At 43.8% G+C, this 19,388-nt stretch overlaps 1 protein-coding gene across 1 annotated transcript; it reads left to right on the forward strand.

Moving 5' to 3' along the window:
- Nucleotides 1–984: 984 nt before the first annotated feature.
- On the forward strand, nt 985–18,290 carry ldlrad2 (low density lipoprotein receptor class A domain containing 2). The gene is made up of 5 exons (XM_026169180.1): nt 985–1,221; nt 6,458–6,949; nt 15,217–15,366; nt 15,509–15,649; nt 16,999–18,290. The coding sequence occupies exons 1-5, from the start codon at nt 1,137–1,139 to the stop codon at nt 17,277–17,279; spliced, it is 1,149 nt and encodes a 382-aa protein (XP_026024965.1). The 5' UTR covers nt 985–1,136; the 3' UTR covers nt 17,280–18,290.
- Nucleotides 18,291–19,388: the final 1,098 nt, after the last annotated feature.

Consider the following 19,388-nt stretch of genomic DNA (forward strand, 5'->3'; position numbering starts at 1 on the left):
GAATGTGGGATCCTGTTTGTCTGTGATTTGAACAGCCCAGTGCATGCTCCCAACGCAGCGGAGACCTACCTCAGCACTTGTGCAGGTGAAACCAAAGGGCAGATTTGCTTCACCATATTTTCTAGTCTTTGGCTTAGAATGAAGTTGGTTTGGAAACATATATAGCGATGCTTCATCTCCTGCTTTGCGTTTTGTGGGCGCCCCGTGCTAGCAGTGTCCAAGCGTTTTTTTTTTTTGGGGGGGGGGGGTTTCCCCTTTTTTCCCCTTGCAATGGCTCTGCGCCCCCCTTAGGGGGCGGGCCCCACACTTTGGGAAGCTCTGGTGTAGGTCATCTACTAACTGGAAAGTTGGTGATTCAATCCCTGGCTGCTCCTACATGCGAAAGTATACTTGGCCAAGATACTGAACCACAGATTTCACTCTAGTATGGTCACTGGAGTGAAAATAGGAAAGAAAAGTGCTTGTGTGGATGAATGAATGAATGAATGAATGAGCCATGTCGCATAAAGTTCTTTGAGTGCTTGAGTAGAGTAAAGAGCACTACACAAGGACCAGCCCATTTACAACTGGATATAATTACTGTTCCAGTGTGTTTTCTTGTGAAACACATGATTTGTGATTAAATGTTTCTACAGCAGTGTATCTAACGTGTATCTAATGATGTAAGATTTGGTTAAGCACATAACTGTACTGACTTAGCCTTAAACCAGAGAAGCAGCTAAAAGCACCCAAGGAAGAAGGAGAGTTCAGCTAACTAAATGAAGTTTACATCAAGTGAGTGGACCTTTATTTTGAACAAAGACTGTGTGTGTGTGTGTGTGTGTGTGTGTGTGTGTGTGTGTGTGTGTGTGTGTGTGTGTGTGTGTGTGTGCGCGCGCGCGCGCGCCCCTTCCCTAACTTGAAGGCTGATTGGTTGGGTGTTGTCAAGGAGATGACTGGACACGAGAGGATAAGGTTCAACTCGAATAACAAAGTAACAGAAGAGAGCAGCACACCGCTAAACAGACAGTCACACTCTTGCATGCTGCACTTTCTATTTTGGACAAATGTGACAAATTTAGGTTAAAGTGACTCTGTTAACCTGTGAACTGACTGAACCCTCCTCTGCTTTTCACGTTCGTATCCCAGTTTGGATAATGGAGAGCTGCAATCAGCGGGTGTTCACACTGCTGCTCCTGCTGCGCTGCTTCATGAGTCTCTCCACCTCGTCCATCGACACCAGTAAGTTTTTAACACCCGGATACAACTGTGTGAAATACTCCACAAACTCAACTAAAAGAGGCTTGGTGCACGTGTGTGTGCTGTATTTCTCTGTGCACAACGCTCTGATTGCGCTAAATATGTGAGAGTCAAAGTAACAAAACAAAGACATGCAATCATTTTTAAAATCTCTGTGAGTGTGTTAACAAGGTTTTTCCAAAGACACCAGCAACACATTTCAAATAAACCAGGCCAAGTTTATTTGTTAGTATTTCTACTAATTACTTCAAAAACATGAGAGGCTGAGACGTTCTAGTGCTTCAGTGTGTGCTCAGGCTGTACTGCTGTCCATAAAGTAGAAATCACTGACTAGGCTCAGGAACACTGACCCTGTATATCACACACGTTTTGCCTTCTACATAACTTCTGTTGAACTAAAGGTCTATGAAGACAGTGCCCAACAAAATTCGGCTTGTAATCACAAACAAGTGTCACAGTCCACCGTGTCCATTTCACAGTTTGCCTGTCCAAAGCCTGAAACGTCCCGCATGCAGAAGTTGCATTACTAGAAGGGGGAGATAATATATTTATAATATATATAAGTCGGTAGGAGGGATGGGTACCGTTATCCGGTGCCATGATGGCTCCGGTTCTGACATAAATGGTAGTAACCAGACCGAAAAGCAGCGCACATTTCGGTGCTTTATTTCGGTGCTTTTTTTTCCTGAGCTGTGATACACTTCTAGCCAATCATTTTACGTTTCCGAGGATAGTAGGCGGGCCCAGGTATGTACGTTCTTTTAGAGCAGAGCTACAGATTAAAAATGCCCAAGGCGAAGTGATCAAAGTCTGGCTGTATTTCACAGCAAAATATGCAAACTCAGCAGCAACAAGTGCTTTAAGCTGATACTGTGATACTGTCAAAGGAGGTAACACCTCGAATCCGATGAAACACCTGGCGACGCATAGCGTTTTTTTTTTAAAAGCCCAGAAATGCGCCGTATTTGATAGCTTGCTGCGAGACCTCACACCGAGCACATCTACTGCGGGTGTGGTGCCTGTTATCAGACACGGAGTTAGCAACATCCCCAAAAACCCGAAGAGGAGAGTCCTGGCCCCTAGCCCTGCCAGTGTAGCAGAAATGATGAGGATGATGATGCAGCAGCAGCAGCAGCCGTTCTTCTCTGCGTGAGTAGCTTCATGTTGTTCTTGTAATTTACGTTGAGTAGGCTAACCACGTTATTACATTAATGCATGTAAGGTGAACTAGCAAACACCGTCGTAGTTACATGCGGCTGTCTTCTTGTTTGATGGCAGATACTCCCTTCACCCTGGCCAAAAAGGCTAAAATGACCAAAGAAAAAGTGGAAAACAGTTAAACATGAGAGGTTTTTGGACAAAGTTGGTGTTTTTTCCATTGTTTAAGCACTGCTTCCAGCCAAGAGTGATACCATATATGCCCTATTGCTGCAGAAAAGGCTAACATTGTTATCTTTTTACAAAAAAACAGCTGAACATGAGAGGTTTTTGGACCAATTTTGTGTTCTCCATTCTTTAAGCACCGGCACCGTTTCAAAAGTACCGATTTGGCACCGGTATCGGATAAAACCTAAACGATACCCATCCCTAGTCGGTAGTGAGATAAACATGTATGATGTACACTCCAGAGTCCTTCATCACTAGAAACAATTAAGCTAGGCTGCTAACATGTATTTGCTTGTAAATGTGTTCTGTGTCTTAATAAATTAATTATTGTACATGAAATATACAGATGGGAGCCAAATTCAAGAGCAAACCTAGACCAGACCTCTAAAGTAAGGAGATGTGATGGCTGATGTTGTTATACCTAAGGGTTTGTCTTACTTATGCTCACACCATATGAGACCAAATATTTTAATTGTGGGAGAAATTTAAAAGGTCAAAGTGGGACATGACCAGTAGCGTGATGGAGAATGACCGAGCTAAGATCCTGTGGGACTTCCAGATACAGAAGAATTGGTTCTTATACAGGACTTTTCTACTCTGAGCACTCTATACAACTCGTTCATTCACCCAATCACGCAAGCTAAGTTGTTAAGTGCTCCCTATCTAACATTCACACTCAGAGAGCAACATGGGAACCACTAACCTTCCAGTTAGTAGCTGACCTGCTCTACCACCTGAGCTACAACCACCCCGGACAAAATGGTGGTGGCTAACCAACCAGACATAGTGGTGGTGGACCAACTGAAGAAGACGGCCGTAGTGATAGATGTAGCAATACTGAATGACGGCAACATCAGGAAGTAGTAACACGAGAAGCTGGAGAAATACCAAGGGCTCTAGAAGATGTGGAGGATGAAGGTAGCAGTGGTGGCAATCGGAGCGCTTGGTGCAGTGACTCCCAAGCAAGGCGAATGGCTCCAGCAGATTACAGGAACAACATCAACAACATTGTCGAAGACCCAAGCTTGCAGCATGAAAAACAAAAGTTTGATGCTGATGCTTTGGTGCCTGCTTCCTGAACTGACACTGGGAGCTGGTTCCACCACAGGTGATGGTCCTGGTTGAAGATTCACTGAACTCAGAGTGCCTCCACACTCACCAGAATTCAGTCTAATAGAAAATATTCAGATTTGGTGGAATGGGAGATTTTGAACACACACAGTGGGATGCCTTCTACATCCGGGTGTCCCCAAACCACCACCCACCTGCTCTTGGATAAAGGACTTCTTGGTCAACAGACCCCAGCCGGTGAAGCTCGGCCCTCACCTCTCTTCCCCTCACACTCTCAGTCCTGAAACTGGGAAAATGGTGTGCATCAAACAACCTGACACTTAACGTCACCAAGACCAAGGAACTCATCCTGCACTTCAGGTGGAACAGAACTGCCTCTGCCCCCCTGCACATCAACGGAGAAAGTGTAGAGCGAGTGGAGTCCTTCAAATTCCTTGGCGTCCACATCTCTGCAGACCTCTCCTGGTCAACTAACACCACGGCGCTAGTCAAGATGGCCCAGCAGCGGCTACACATCCTAAGGGTGCTTGCACAAAAAGTAATCAGTTCTCTGCCTGTCTGTCTCTGTCATCCAGTACTGTACTGTGTATTTATATTTATATTAAGTGTATAGTTAAATTATTGTATAGTCTTTATAATGTGCTAAGGTACCCATGCACTTTTCTAGAGCTGTTTCTAATCTTCTTATACTATGTATAATGACAATAAAGGCTTTCAATTTAATTAAATAGTGTCGCTAACAAAGTGGCCAGTGAGTGTATTTCTGTTGTTTGTATGTGTTCTTGAGTGCTTGTACAGCTTAGGCACTGGACAAGCACTGTTGACTGGTTGTTGGTTGCTCCAGTCTGCAGGCCAAATATCCTTGAGCAAATTACTAACCCTAAGTTGCTCTCCAAAGCATCCATCAGTGTATGAGTGTGTGTGAATATTACGTAGAGAGAAAAAGTGCATGTTGTCTAAAACACTGAGTGCTCTGGGAGAGTAGAAAAGGACTATATAAGAATGGGTCAAATGACCGTTTTTAACCTCTAGGAACTCATGAAAGCTGCCCAAGAAAAAAAACAATTACTAAACTACAAAGGTTATCAAATCAAATCTAAATATAACCTGTGAGCATTGTGAATAACCCCTCGTCTGTCAGCTCAACAAATAGACTTAATTTACAATACATTTTTGAGAGATGAATTGAATTTTCAACCTGCAAAATTCTTTAGTGAGGCCTCTGTACCTTCTGGTCACCCGTGCATTGGATGTTATCCTCTCCAGGTCTTGTATTTACTTAGGCCATGTGGAGGGGATGAGCTGTTTCCCACCAACAGGGGCTCATGTGCCCTAGGACATTCAAGTTGCCATGGAAACAAAGCTAATAAACTTCAGGGGTGGTCATAAATTTCCTCATTATTTGGCCTGTGGCCCAGAGGGAAGGGGCCATGGGTGACAGTGTGGAGGCTGCCGGAGCCTGCTTTTAGATAAGCTGCGTCTTAGACGTTGGTCCCACGGTAGATTTAGGTCTACAATGTTATGATATGTGTGTCCTCCGAGGATCTGCTCTTCAGATGTGGTTTAACTAACTCTGACCTATCAGGCTAAAATGGTCCTGTTCCTTGTCAGCCAGCTATTTTTCTGCCAAGGGTGTTGTTTTGACCTCCTTGGCATTTTAATAATTCTGTAACTCTGTTAAATTAAAACCACATTATGTTATTTTTCATGACTTTTGTTTAAATGGGCTTATTTAGCAAATATTGAATTTTTGGGTGTATGGGATCAAAAGGAAAAAAGTCACGACAACTTCTACCTAGAACCACCATTTAAACCTGTCCTGCATGAATTATGACACCATCAATCAGGATTTGAAAAAAGATTTTTGAGCTTAATTTTTTTTAAATTTACTTTTCAAAGAGTTTTTTTTACAAGTACACTGGCTGACCAGTGGGTGGCAGGGTATGGAGTGACACATCAGTGTGTAGTGATTTATGTGCAAGTATACCATCAACACTGACACAAATACAAGAAAACCACCTATAAATACCTGTCTACTGTAGTGAGCACTGTGTGTGAAAGGGTTAATGTAACACCAGACTGGTTAGCACACATTTTGTGCGCACATTTTGAGTTGAAGACTGATAAAAACATCCCAGAGCTAGCCAGAGATGACTGAAAAACATGGTAGCACCAGAGATACTCTGCATAGACCCAATAAGGAAGAAAAAAAAACAGAAAAGAAGAAGGAATTCAAATTTTAGTCAAGTGTAAACCAAAAAGCTGGTATCTTGGGTTGGTAATTGTGAACAAAATGGTATTCAGGTGGAAGCCTTCATCTCGTTTGCAAATCCATCCATATCTGTGCTGATGTGCAAACGTTAGTTTCATTTTTTTTTAAAAAGACACTACTGAATTCTTTTGGTTTGTAAGAACATTAAACAATGAAGTCAGAGTTGCACAGTTTACAGAGAATGGGAACGCGAAAATATTCAGCAAGCTGAAATTTGTTGGCTGACGTTACACGACAATAGCTTTAAAATGAAAGGAAGGCAACATAAACTCAAACAACCATAATGGTTCGAAATACTTTAAAATACTGTGAAAAAAAAAAAAAAAACCAAAAGCAACACAACTCAAAAACACAGAGTGTGTTCAGGTTAGCCCATTTTTAATAAAGAGAAATTGATCAAAGTAACCTTTTAAAAAAATCTGTAACAACCTTGCTTTGACTGTGTAATATGTGGGAAGTTAGTCTCTTGTTTTTTTTCTTCCCTGTCAGTGAATGTGGTAGATTTCTGTGGCCAGACAATCCAAGGTGACGGTATGATCATCAACTCACACCAGGAATCCAAGAAGTACTACTTTGTGATCATGGGGACTGATTGCCACCTGACAATGCAGGCCAGCTCTCCCAAAGACAAGGTCCAGTTCCATTTCCGCTTCTTCCTGGTTTACAGCTTGCTTAGAGTGGCCCCCCTGAGTCCTGCGCCTGTCTTGCCAGAGTCTCTGTCCCCCCACGGTTCTGCCCCTCTCAGCCCCAGATCGCAGTCTACCTCTGGTGAAAACTCAGAAGATCCGTGTCATGCCGGCTCTTACGTTCAGTTCTATGATGGTCGGGACACAACCTCGCCTCTCTTGGGGCCTCCTCTTTGTGGGAAGAGCCCACCCCGACCAGTGCTGTCCACAGGAAACTACCTGACCCTGAGGCTGGTGACCAGGGGGACTCAGCCTCGAGTTGACTTTGTGGGGGACTTCACCTCCTTCAGACTGGGTAAGAAAAACACGGTAAAGGTTATGAAAATGTGTTTGAAAGTCAGTCTTTAGCTAAGAAACAGGAGACCTTTAATCAAACACATACTTTAGGAAAGTTCTGCTTTGTTTTACTTCAAATTCAAATTCAAATTTTATTTGTCACGTACACAGTCATACACAGTACGATATGTAGTGAAATGCTTGGACAACTGCTCGTGACCTAAAGAAAACAAAAAAGGAAAAGGCTATGAATAAGATAGGAAATAAATATGAAAAATGAAAAAGGGTAAATTTAACTAGGAAGGAATAAAATATAAATTAAGGTTAAAAATGAAATAACTGTACAACACAAATTAGAATGAAGGGTAAATTTAACTGGGAAGAATAAGATAAAATATATAAATTAAAGTTGAAAATAAAATAACTGTACAACAAAATACACAATATAGAACTATATAAGAATGTATGAAGAAATATAAATAAATATATACACAATAACAGCAGCTGTACAAGTATTAACTGGAAATGAAGAATATAATGTCCAGTGTTGTGCAATCCACATTACTTGAAGGTCAGCTGAAGTTAAAAGCGATGACAGAAGAAGCTTATAAGAAACTGGAATAACACGTCTTGTATTTTAATGTAACATTTTATTTTGCAGATACAAAATGTCACTGGAGATTTAACAGGATAGACAGATGCTGCATCATTTAAAGTCAGTGTTAATTTAATTTGAGAAGTAGCGCTGGGGGCTTTTGGCCTACTACTCCTTGCAGAAACTCTCTAAATCCTTTAGGTGTCGTTGCTGCAACTTGGCAACTCAAAACGGGAGCTCTGTCCACAGATTTCCTACAGGACTGAGGTCTGGAGACTGGCTAGGTCACTCCTGCAACTTGTGCAGGTCTGCAGGGTTGTCACTGACAGCTCTTTGATTTTACCCATAGTAGTGCTGAGGTTGGAATGGAGAAAATCGGTTCTGTGAGCAGGTGTGATTTCTTTTTTTTTGCCTGTCCGGTTTGGTTCCTTAGCCATCAGAATTGATATCTGAAAGCCAACAAAGGCACCCAATGGATTTACTTTTCCAAGTGGATCATCACGGCCTTGCCGTTTTAGTCCATTTGATCAACCCTTGTTGTTATTATTTATTTTATTTTATTTTCAGTTGTTACAGACGGGACAGACATGGCTGGGGGATAGGAAAGGAAGAAAGAGAGATGAAGGAACAGAAAAACAGAGGGGAAGAGGGACAGTGAGAAAGTAAACTTAAAAAGAAAAAAAATCTCCCAGATCACCTGTTGAGAGAAAAAAAAGAAAAAAAGAGAAAACAAGCAAAAAAAAGAGAGCAACATAATAAGTGTAAATAACAGTAAATACTAAATATTAAATGTTTTTGTGCAGCACACAGGACCGACAGCACACAGTGTGCTTTGAGGTAGCAGCCAAGAAAAGTGTAGCTTGTCTGAACACCCGTGTGGATCAGTGCGCTTGTTTTCAAAAGGTTTCTCCATGTAATGATCTGCTAGAGGGTGTAGGGAGCCATAGCCCTGTCCCCCAGGGCATGAAGCATGCATGGAGGAGATCCAGGCCCCAGACATCCAGAGGCTCCAGAGTGCGAGAGCCCAAGGAGGTCCACTTTAAGGGCAACCATGCCACCCTCCTGAGAAGATTTGAGGAGAGCCCCAGACGAGAGAACTCCCAGCAGCCACAGAGCAGAAGCCAGAGGGAGCTGCAGTGGCATGCCCGCGAGCTCTGCCGGCAGCCTGCTGTGCCAGAGTGAACCGAGCCGTAGGCCCAGAGGCCGGAGGGCCCCCCAATCCCCGGAAGAGGCCTGACCAAGCCATGGGCACCAGGACCCGCCAAGCGGCCACCAGGAGTGAGCCGGTACATACATGAGCGCCCAGCCCTGGACACCACCTAGACCCAGGAGATGTAACCCTTTCCCCTGAGGTGGAGACAAGCATACCGCTCCCGGCTCTGCAGCAGCCGGGAGGCCCTGCATCACAGACCCCAATTGGACGGCCAACTCCTCCTCCCAGCCTCTGCGTCCCAATGGCTAACAGAGAACAGGGGGGGGTGAAGACCCCATACCTCCCTCCTCCCACTCATGTGTAGTGTTGCTGCGTGCTGTTCCCAAGTGCATTTAAAACACGGGAGGGCATGGTGCTGCTGGCAAAGAACAGCAGGTGTCAGCACGGCCCCTCTCGAGAACCCTCAATGTCTACATGCATTTAAAATCAAGAGGCGGCCACCAGCACCAGAGGTGAGGTTCAATACACAGACCGTCCCCCACCCCCAAGCCCCTATATGTGTGTGTTATGAGAGTGTGAATAATGCGGATGTCTAGGTTGTGGAATAAAATTGAGGCGCAGGCGGGGGTGTGTACTTCTCTGCACCTCCGGAAGTCCACTATCAACTCCTTTGTCTTTGCGACGTTGAGGGTGAGATGGTTGTCTTGACACCAGTGGGTCAGGGCGCTGACCTCCTCCCTGTAAGCCGTCTCATCACCGTTGGTGATAAGACCCACCACTGTAGTGTCGTCCGCAAACTTCACAATGATGTTGGAGTTGTTAGTGGCTGTGCAGTCGTAGGTGTAGAGTGAGTACAGGAGAGGGCTCAGTACACACCCCTGTGGAGCACCAGTGTTCAGTGTGATGGGGGATGAGGTGATGCTGCCCAGTCTGACCACCTGGCGTCTGTCAGACAGGAAGCTAAGGATCCAGCTGCAGAGGGAGCTGCTCAGTCCTAGATCCTGCAGTTTCCTGTCCAGCTTCGAGGGAACGATGGTATTGAATGCTGAGCTGTAATCTACAAACAGCATCCTCACATACGTGTCTCTCTTCTCCAGGTGTGACAGGGCAGTGTGTAGTGTCAGGGCTATGGCATCATCAGTGGACCTGTTGTGGCGGTATGCGAACTGTAGAGGGTCCAGTGAGTCGGGTAGTGCAGAGCAGATGAAGTCCCTGACCAGCTTCTCGAAGCATTTGCTTACGATGGGGGTCAGGGCTACAGGTCGCCAGTCGTTCAATGAGGAGATGGTGGAGGATTTGGGTACAGGGACGATGGTGGCCATTTTGAAGCAGGCTGGGACTACAGACAGAGAGAGGGAAAGGTTGAAGATGTGCGTGAACACTCCAGCCAGCTGAGCCGCGCATGACTTGAGGACGCGGCCGTGAATCCCGTCCGGACCAGTAGCTTTGCGTGCGTTCACCTTCCTGAAGCACTTCCGCACATCCTCCTCAGACACAGTGTGCGCACTGACGTCATCCGCGGTGCGCACACTGTCCGGTCTCATGGTGTTCGCTGTGTCGAATCTAGCGTAGAATACGTTTAGATCCTCACACAGAGAGGCCGTGGTCTGCGGTGTGCTGGTTTTCCCTCTAAAGTCTGCGATCGTGTTTAGTCCCTGCCACATACTCCGAGGGTTGTCAAACTGTTGCTCCACCCTGTCCCTGTACTCACGTTTGGCTGCTTTGATCGTCTTCCGGAGTTGGTAATGTGCGTGTTTGTAGTCCGATGTGTATCATGCAAATTCCTGAGATCAGATGGCCCTTTAGATGCAGATGGACAGCTGAGTCTTGTCCTGTGGAGGTGGCTTCTCTATGTTGTGCCATGCACTTGTGAAGTTTGCACTTTCCATCTGCATCTAAAGGTCAAAGGTCACTCTTTCGAGGATGCCAATGTTCACATTTTGGACAGAGAGGACAGATGGTTTGAAAGAGGAGTGAAAGAAGCATCTATGTCCACTGTGAGCGACCATCTTTGAACAGAGGCGGGGGTTTACGACACCAACTCTCTGCCATCTATAATCCAGTTTTGAGATCCCTTCCCAGACGCCTTAACGCCCACTCACATCCTGGGCCATCTGACCTCAGGAATTCGCATGATAAGGTGGGGCCAGGTTTCACAATGAACTCACCCGAAACTCTGGCTGATTGGGACCCACACCCAGTTTCACACCTTGGCTCAGGCGATTAGAGGATCATCAGGGGTCCTTTTGTCCCTCTGTGGGGGGTCACTCCCACTAGGTTTATATCTGGGACTCTCCACCATTTGACCTTAGAACTGAAGAAGCTTCTCGGATGAGAGGTGAAACGTCTTCAAGCAACTTAAAGAAGTCCAGACGCTTTTCTTTGAAAGCTCCTTTGACAACAACCACTGATCAATGATCCTTGAGTCATGATCAGTGACCATGGGAAACCTGGTCATTGATCCACTCTTTGTGGATGTACACGACTTAAATCAATGTGGAAATCAATTTACTGACTGGTGGAATTCAGTCAGTGAATCTTAGCATCATCAGCAAAATTCACATGAATCGCTGCTACACTTGATGTAACCTTACTCTGACCATGAAACTACAGCCATAGTGTATCAGTCACACACTGTTCTTTACTTTAAACCCATCACACTACAACTAACTAACCTGTTTATCCTGCAGAGGATTTTAATGCAGCCTTTGAATAACACACTTGGTTTGACTCAGTTTGTTTTGCAGCATGTTTCTCAATGTGATAAAACATAATGTCACATAGACTTAATATCTGATTAAAAACACGAGGACCTACATGGAAGCTTTAAATTCCCAGTCTATCAAGCAATACTGAGCATCCTTCCCTTTAAATCCAAGCTCTCTTCTTCCTCTCCTGTCCTTCTGTCTTAGTCTTTGGCCATGGAGTCTTTCTCCATGGTAATGTCTTTCATTACCATATGGCCAGAGGGTGCCTCTCAGCAGCTGCAGGACTGTTTTGACAGGACTAACTGGGATATCTTTGAACATCAGGAATTCAATTCAATTTTATTTACACAGCGCCAAATCACAACAACAGTCGCCACAAGGCACTTTATACTGTAAGGTAGACCCTACAATAATACATAGAGAGAATAACCCAACAATCATATGACCCCCTATGAGCAGCACTTTGGCAACAGTGGGAAGGAAAAACTCCCTTTGACAGGAAGAAACCTCCGGCAGAACCAGGCTCAGAGAGGGGCGGGGCCATCTGCTGTGATTGGTTGGGGTGAGAGAAGGAAGACAGGATAAAGACATGCTGTGGAAGAGAGACAGAGGTTAATAACAGATATGATTCAGTGCAGAGAGGTCTGTTAATACATAGTGAGTGAGAAAGGTGACTGGAAAGGAAAAACTCAATGCATCATGGGAATCCCCGGCAGCCTATGTCTATTGCAGCATAACTAAGGGAGGATTCAGGGTCACCTGGTCCAGCCCTAACTATATGCTTTAGCAAAAAGGAAAGTTTGAAGCCTAATCTTGAAAGTAGAGATAGTGTCTGTCTCCTGAATCCAAACTGGAAGCTGGTTCCACAGAAGAGGGGCCTGAAAACTGAAGGCTCTGCCTCCCATTCTACTTTTAAATACTCTAGGAACAACAAGTAGGCCTGCAGAGCGAGAGCGAAGTGCTCTAATAGGGTGATATGGTACTACAAGGTCATTAAGATAAGATGGGGCCTGATTATTTAAGACCTTGTATGTGAGCAGCAGGATTTTGAATTCTGGATTTAACAGGAAGCCAAAGCAGGAGAAATCTGCTCTCTCTTTCTAGTCCCTGTCAGGACTCTTGCTGCAGCATTTTGGATCAGCTGAAGGCTTTTCAGGGAGTTTTTAGGACTTCCTGATAATAATGAATTACAGTCGTCCAGCCTGGAAGTAATAAATGCATGAACTAGTTTTTCAGCGTCACTCTGAGACAGGATATTTCTAACTTTAGAGATGTTGCGCAAATGGAAGAACGCAGTCTTACATATTTGTTTAATATGTGCGTTGAAGGACATGTCCTGGTCAAAAATGACTCCAAGGTTCCTCACAGCGTTACTGGAGGCCAAGGTAATGCCATCCAGAGTAAGAATCTGGTTAGATACCATATTTCTAAGCTTTTCAGGGCCGAGTACAATAACCTCAGTTTTATCTGAATTAAGAAGCAGAAAGTTAGCGGCCATCCAGGTCTTTATGTCTTTAAGACATTCCTGCAGTTTAACTCATTGGTGTGTGTTATCTGGCTTCATGGACAGATAGAGCTGGGTGTCATCTGCATAGCAGTGTAAATGTATGCTATGTCTTCTAATGATACTGCCTAAGGGAAGCATGTATAATGTAAACAGAATTGGTCCTAGCACTGAACCCTGTGGAACTCCATAATTAACCTCAGTGTGTGAAGAGGACTCTCCATTTACATGAACAAATTGGAGTCTATTAGATAGATATGATACAAACCACTGCAGCACAGTACCTGTAATACCTACAGCATGTTCTAATCGCTCTAATAGGATATTATGATCAACAGTATCGAACGCTGCACTGAGGTCTAGCAGGACAAGCACAGAGATGAGTCCACTGTCAGAGGCCATAAGAAGATCATTTGTAACCTTCACTAAAGCTGTTTCTGTGCTGTGATGAGCTCTGAAACCTGACTGAAACTCTTCAAATAAACCTCTGCAGATGATCTGTTAGCTGTTTGACAACTACTCTTTCAAGGATGTTTGATATAAAGGAAGGTTGGAGATTGGCCTATAATTAGCTAAGACTGCTGGGTCTAGAGATGCTTTTTGAGTAAAGGTTTACTCCATGCTGCCGTAACACACCTGGAGCTATGTGTGGATGCTTTTCATGGATTACTGCTAAGCTTTTAACACCATTCTTCCACACAAACTGGTGGTTAAGCTACAGGACCTGGGGCTTCCATACAGCACCTGCATGTGGCTCAACAGCTTCCTCTCAGGCTGTAGACAGAGAGTGAGAGTTGGCCATCACACATCCTCAGCCCTGAGCCTCAGCACTGGCTCACAGAGACTGCTGGTGTCCTTCTACAGAGCCACCAACAGACACAGACCTATTGCATATGCATCTGGTACACTAGCTGCACCGTGGCTCAGAGAAAAGCACTCCAAAGGATCATTAACACCACCCAAAGGATCACTAGCTGCCCTCTCCCCACACTGGAAGATCTACACAATACCCACCGTCTTAAAAAAGCTGCTGCTACTAAAAAATGTCCATCACGCCACTCTTGAATTGATCTATGCGCTGACTGAAGCATGTATGTGGGAATGTATGTGAATGTGTGCTCATACTACTTTTATTAGCACTTTAAGTGTTTTATTTATTGATTTTATTGAATTTTATTGTTTTATTTATACTTTCACATTTTTATTTTTTATGCACTGATCGGGGACCACTTATAATGTGGTTGTACCTGTGACAATGACAATAAAGACATTCTGATTCTGATCTTTGAGTGAAGTTAGCTCTCTTTCATTTCTCTCCCTGTCAAATATGGCAGCTGGACCTTTAGCTGCAACACACTGAGGCTATGTCCACACATCATTTTCTCTCCATTTTGGCCTCCCACACTGAGACAGCGTTTTCCTCAAGGGAAAAACGCAGCGTTTTGAAAACGCTCTCGAAAACGCTGCCCCGGCGCAGTGTGGACACTAGAAAGCGCAGACTTTCTAAAACGATGACACATTTTAGTCATGTGATGCAGTCATGTGACCACTTAAAAAAAGATAGTGGAGTGCATTACAGCAGTTGTTTTGATTGCTCTCAATTTTGACAGCCCTAAAAAAGATTATTATCAGTTTGTACATGCTCCAGATAGCTTTACTTCAAATTCTTTCATTCCTACTCGCTTTTGCACCTGTGGACGCACAACTCTGTGAAAATGACTGAAAACGCTAGTGTGGACGCGGAGCGTTTTCAGACGAAAACGCCGTTTTCAAATCTATCTAGGCTAGTGTGAACGTAGCCTGAGAGACAAACTGCACACACACAGTTTGTGTTTGTTGAGTTGATAGAAACGCTGCGTTTGAAATTACCTCACACTTAAAAAGTATTACTCTCTTTATGTTGGCTCCTCTTCTGTAGGGCTAGCTAGATGCTGAAGTACCACAGCTTACAGACAGTTGCAGTCGTTCTAGTGCTGTGGCATAAACCAAACAAATTTGGCAAAATTCTAATCGGTTTGATGTTTGACGCATTCAACTCAAATCCATCAAACCAAAAGTAACAAGCCTGTCAGGGAGTAAAAGTAAAAAGCAGTCAGGAAATAAACTTCTCAAGTAAAGTACAGATACATGTTCTTAGGTAGAGTAAGGAAGTATTTGTACTTCGTACTTCCCACCTCTGACCGTACCTACCATACCTATTTTCTGTACAAGGTAGAAATCCATTGCATGCACTGAATGTGTGTGTCAGTATTCAGTGGCAGTAGTCTACCCACTACCAAAGTAATCCCTCTTTTTCACTTTCTTTGTTGTCTTCTTCTTCCTTCAGGTTTTAATCAATCAGATTGCAGCAATGAGCCTTACTTCACTTGCAGGAATGGAAAGTGCATCCCTCTGAGTTTGGTGTGTGATGAAAAAGGCATTGATAACTGTGGGGATGGAAGTGACCTGGAGGAAAACCTCACCACAGGCTGCAAAGGTCAGTTAGGCTGATACTTACTTAATTAGGAAATTTGAGGATTTTGGAATACTGTAAACAGTTTAAGAAATGTATTGTAAAGCTTACCAGTGAAACACCATTTGTAATATTTAATAGCTGACCCAAATCTGTCCTTCTTCAGAAGGTCAAATTTTACCTCCTGAACCTTCACCAGCAATAGCAACCCCTCCTCATCCCTTTCTGAGTCCACCCACTGTGCCCTTCCTGACACGTATGAACTGTGGTGCGCCGATTGGTCCTCCCAATCCTGAGTCGGTAGCAGGTACGTAAACTTGCAAAGACAGTGCTTACACCCTGCAGTCAGTTGGCTGCTAAATAACAAAATTCAGTTGCACTCAAGAGTAGTCCAATAAAATTTCTTCAGTCATTGTTTCCCAGAAGATCATTATCAGATGTGATGTGGCCAGTAGGGGTGACTGTGGAGGTGTCAGACTGTTTGAAAGCCTCGTTACAATTCTGGCACAATTGCTTTAAATGCTGCAGCTTTTACAAAGCCTCGCTTTGCCCAGCGCTACAGAGCTCTATCTAGAGGAGCAGACTGCTTGCTTTCAGTGGTCAGAATTTCATTCATGTGCTTAATTTATTGTGGAGAAGTAAGTTATAGCAAATATCTACAGAGCAACATAATCATAGTCAAAGTGACCATTCAGTTGAAATAGTGGAGGGTTTTTTTAAAATATATTTTGGCCCTTTGTTCATATTCAGATATACTTTTAAGGAACTCTCTGCAGCAGGAACATAAAGAGAGGCTCTGAAGTGCTGATGGATGGTCAGGCAATCTGTGGTTTATGACTTTTTGTCACCGTTTGTTTGGTAGAGAACTCAATCGCAGGACTCAGAAGCTTAGGGAGAAGATGAAGGGTTTATTTGTGATATTGCACCAGGTGAAGATATATAAATATATACAATGGGATAAGAAAACACAGGGCTCAAGGGAGTCCAAGGCTGAGGGAAAGGTCTGAGGCAGGCACCAACATTAGTTCTTCTTTACTCCGTCCGTGACTCACTCAAGCAGTCTGATCTAAAACGCTCACCGTCACTCACACACATCCACAGAGTTCAAAGCGACAGGGGACACAGGCAGGGGATCTGGGAAGCCTGTACACAGGGGAAAATACATCAGGGAGAAACTCTGAGAAATCTCAAGGAAAAGATGCTCAAGTGGCTGGGCTACACTGACACTATTCAGTACAACGATCCAGCGAGGAAGCAGTCGCCTGCCATCTTAAGTAGTCTGCCAGGTAATCACTCACAATGAGAAGCCAGAGTAGGATTAGCATGAATGAGCAACAGGTGTGCGTTGAAGGTGGGTGCAGAGGTGGGGGAGCAAGGTCCAGCTCTGCCCTGGTGGGAGAGGCGAAGGCAAAAAAAAACACACCACACCGGATCCTGAGATTCGTGACACTTTTTTTATGAATGGATGATCAATGGGCAGGACATTTCCAAGTCCATGGACCCTGTTGGGTATCACTGAATTGTTGACTATTGTTTTTTTGTGAGGTGGAGCTTCCCCACCACACACATAAATGAATGTACTTTTTCACTGCTGCTGTTTATTTAATTATGACTGTCATTTCCGATACAAATAACTATACTTTGTTTTAACTCTAGACTCCCCTGCCTCTTTGTCCCTGTTGGTTCTCTACATCATCATGGGCATGGTGACAGGTGGCATAGTGCTCTGCTGGTGCTTCTGGTCACCTGGCTGCTTCATGTGGCGAGTTAGCGCCTGTCGCTTCTTACCCTGCTGCAACTCAGCCTGTGCCTCATGCCAGTTGTGCACTCACAGCTGTATCCGCAATAAGGAGCACCGACCGGGAAAAGTCACTCCACACACACATGCCAGTGGCACACCGATGGGGACCGCGGTGGTTACTACAGCAGGTGTGTAAAGCAGCAGGACTGTCCAACAGGTCACGATTGGTACACAGAGATATGGCATGGACATGAATCATGAAGGCTGAGTGGTGTGTGACGATGTGTGAGACTCTGGCATGGACAGATCTGATGGAGTCGATTAAATGTGTTTTAAATGTAATCACACAGGTGGTGTTGTTTATGTTACTATGAGAAGATAAAGCAGGATAGAATTTATATCTGCAATTTAGTATGAAAGTATGTGATCAGTGTTTAGTCATATACATGCTATTTTCACTCTGTCTTTGAAGTAACTGTTTAGTCATGCTGTGAAAATATACCACATGTCCACAAAGTATGCTGAGGTCATATACTGAAGAAACAGCAGTGGAGTGGCCCACCTGGTGACAACAGCTGTTTGTCCCTTTGAAAAATTCACTTTTCACTCTCCATGCTGACATACTGTGGGGGAACATAACTAATCCATCCCCTGATAAATTTGTAATGTTTCTCAGTTCCAAAGAAATGAACAGTCTCTAATAAAACCCAGAAAACCACATAACAAACGCTATAAATTGATTTGGATTTCATTAAGTGAAATTCGTGGTGAACCTGTCCAATGCAGCCAGAATACTGCTTCCCACAGATTGGTTGTGTGCCCATGTACCACACAGATCCTAATCAGTCAATGAATTAATCAATCAGAGACTGCTAACCTCAACTCATTATTTGTATAAAGCACTTCTGTCTGCAGAACCAGTTCCTTCATTCCGACCTATCGACCACAAAGGGTAAGACCAAATAGCTGATAAAGGAAGTCAGGGACACAATTGTAGACCTGCACAAGGCTTGAATGGCCTATAAAACCATCAGCAAGTACTAAGTCCTGTTTCTCTTGGGAATCAAATAAGGAAAATTGTGTTCGTTAAGTTAGTTCTTTGATGTAACAATGCTTCTTGGCAATAAATCTAATAACTCTAAAAGGCTGTGTGTATGATGCCACATTTTTAAGGAAACAGCATTTGTATTTGTGTTGTCTCTTTATTTTGAACATGTTAAAATAGTATAACAACATCAACAACAGAGAAAAAGGAGACAAACAAACAAAGAAAAACAAAAGCAAAACAAAACAATAATAATTAGAAATTATAAATAATATGTTTAAAAAGCAGCTGGAAGAAGTGTAAGCTTATTTAATCCCACCCCTTCTCCCTCCTTTAGTAACTAATAGGCTACACCTTTTCTCCCTGTCCATTGTACATGTATTTGCTTTTATAACTGTAGTAACACGTCAAAAGGCTACTTTTACATTTACAGATATATATACTTATGTAAACATACTTGTGCACCCACACATACACATCCCTGTTGTGAAACTAATGGGGGAGAACACCAGATCAGAGCCTTTCCTCCTCCCTGCACTTTGCAAAAACCATAGTTTTGAACCTCTGTTTAAACTGAGTCATGCTTCAGTTCTTCACTCAGTCTGTTCCACAGCTTTATTCCACACACAGAGATGCAAAAGCCTTTAAGTGTTGTTTGAACACAGGGATGTTTTACATTTATTTCCCCCCCTAACTGTATCCCTCTACTCTTTTAGAAAACATTTTGAGAATATTGTCAGGAAGTGGGCTGTTTATTGCTTTATATATAATTTGTACAGTGAGAAAATGAACCGGATCAGTGAATTCTATAACCAGTATTATGGATTATCCTTATGGCCCTTTTTGCAAAATGAATATTGATGATAGCAAAAACTTAAAAGCACCAAACAGCTTATTCAGCTATTGTCTCCTATTTGGTCTCTTTTCATTGGTCTGGATGGTTGAAGTCTGAAAAGAAAAAAAGAGACTCCACGTGCTCCCAGTACCTGCGTTTGGTATCTCTCATCGCACGCTGCATGCCATATGAGCCGCTCAAATCGCCAGTGGTGAGACCCACGTTGTAGGAGGCGGTCCTGGCGTTCATTGCAGTGCGGATCGATCTGTCCACCCACGGTTTCTGGTTCGGGAATGTGGTGACTCTCGCAGTGGGGATAATCTCCTCCGCTAGCATATTGACGAAGCATACTGCTACTTCCGTAAACTCGTTGATGTCGACTGGGACATGTTCAGAGCATGCCCCAGTCGACATTGTTGAGTGCG

The sequence above is a fragment of the Astatotilapia calliptera genome, chromosome 5 (genome assembly GCF_900246225.1).
Source record: "Astatotilapia calliptera chromosome 5, fAstCal1.2, whole genome shotgun sequence".
Taxonomy (NCBI): Eukaryota; Metazoa; Chordata; class Actinopteri; order Cichliformes; family Cichlidae; genus Astatotilapia; species Astatotilapia calliptera.

Coding starts and splice junctions, on each gene's coding strand:
- ldlrad2 (XM_026169180.1), top strand. CDS start 1,137: ATGGAGAGCTGCAATCAGCGGGTGTTCACACTGCTGCTCCTGCTGCGC. Junction 1,222..6,457: donor CACCTCGTCCATCGACACCA/GTAAGTTTTTAA, acceptor CTTCCCTGTCAG/TGAATGTGGTAGATTTCTGT. Junction 15,650..16,998: donor CAATCCTGAGTCGGTAGCAG/GTACGTAAACTT, acceptor TTTTAACTCTAG/ACTCCCCTGCCTCTTTGTCC.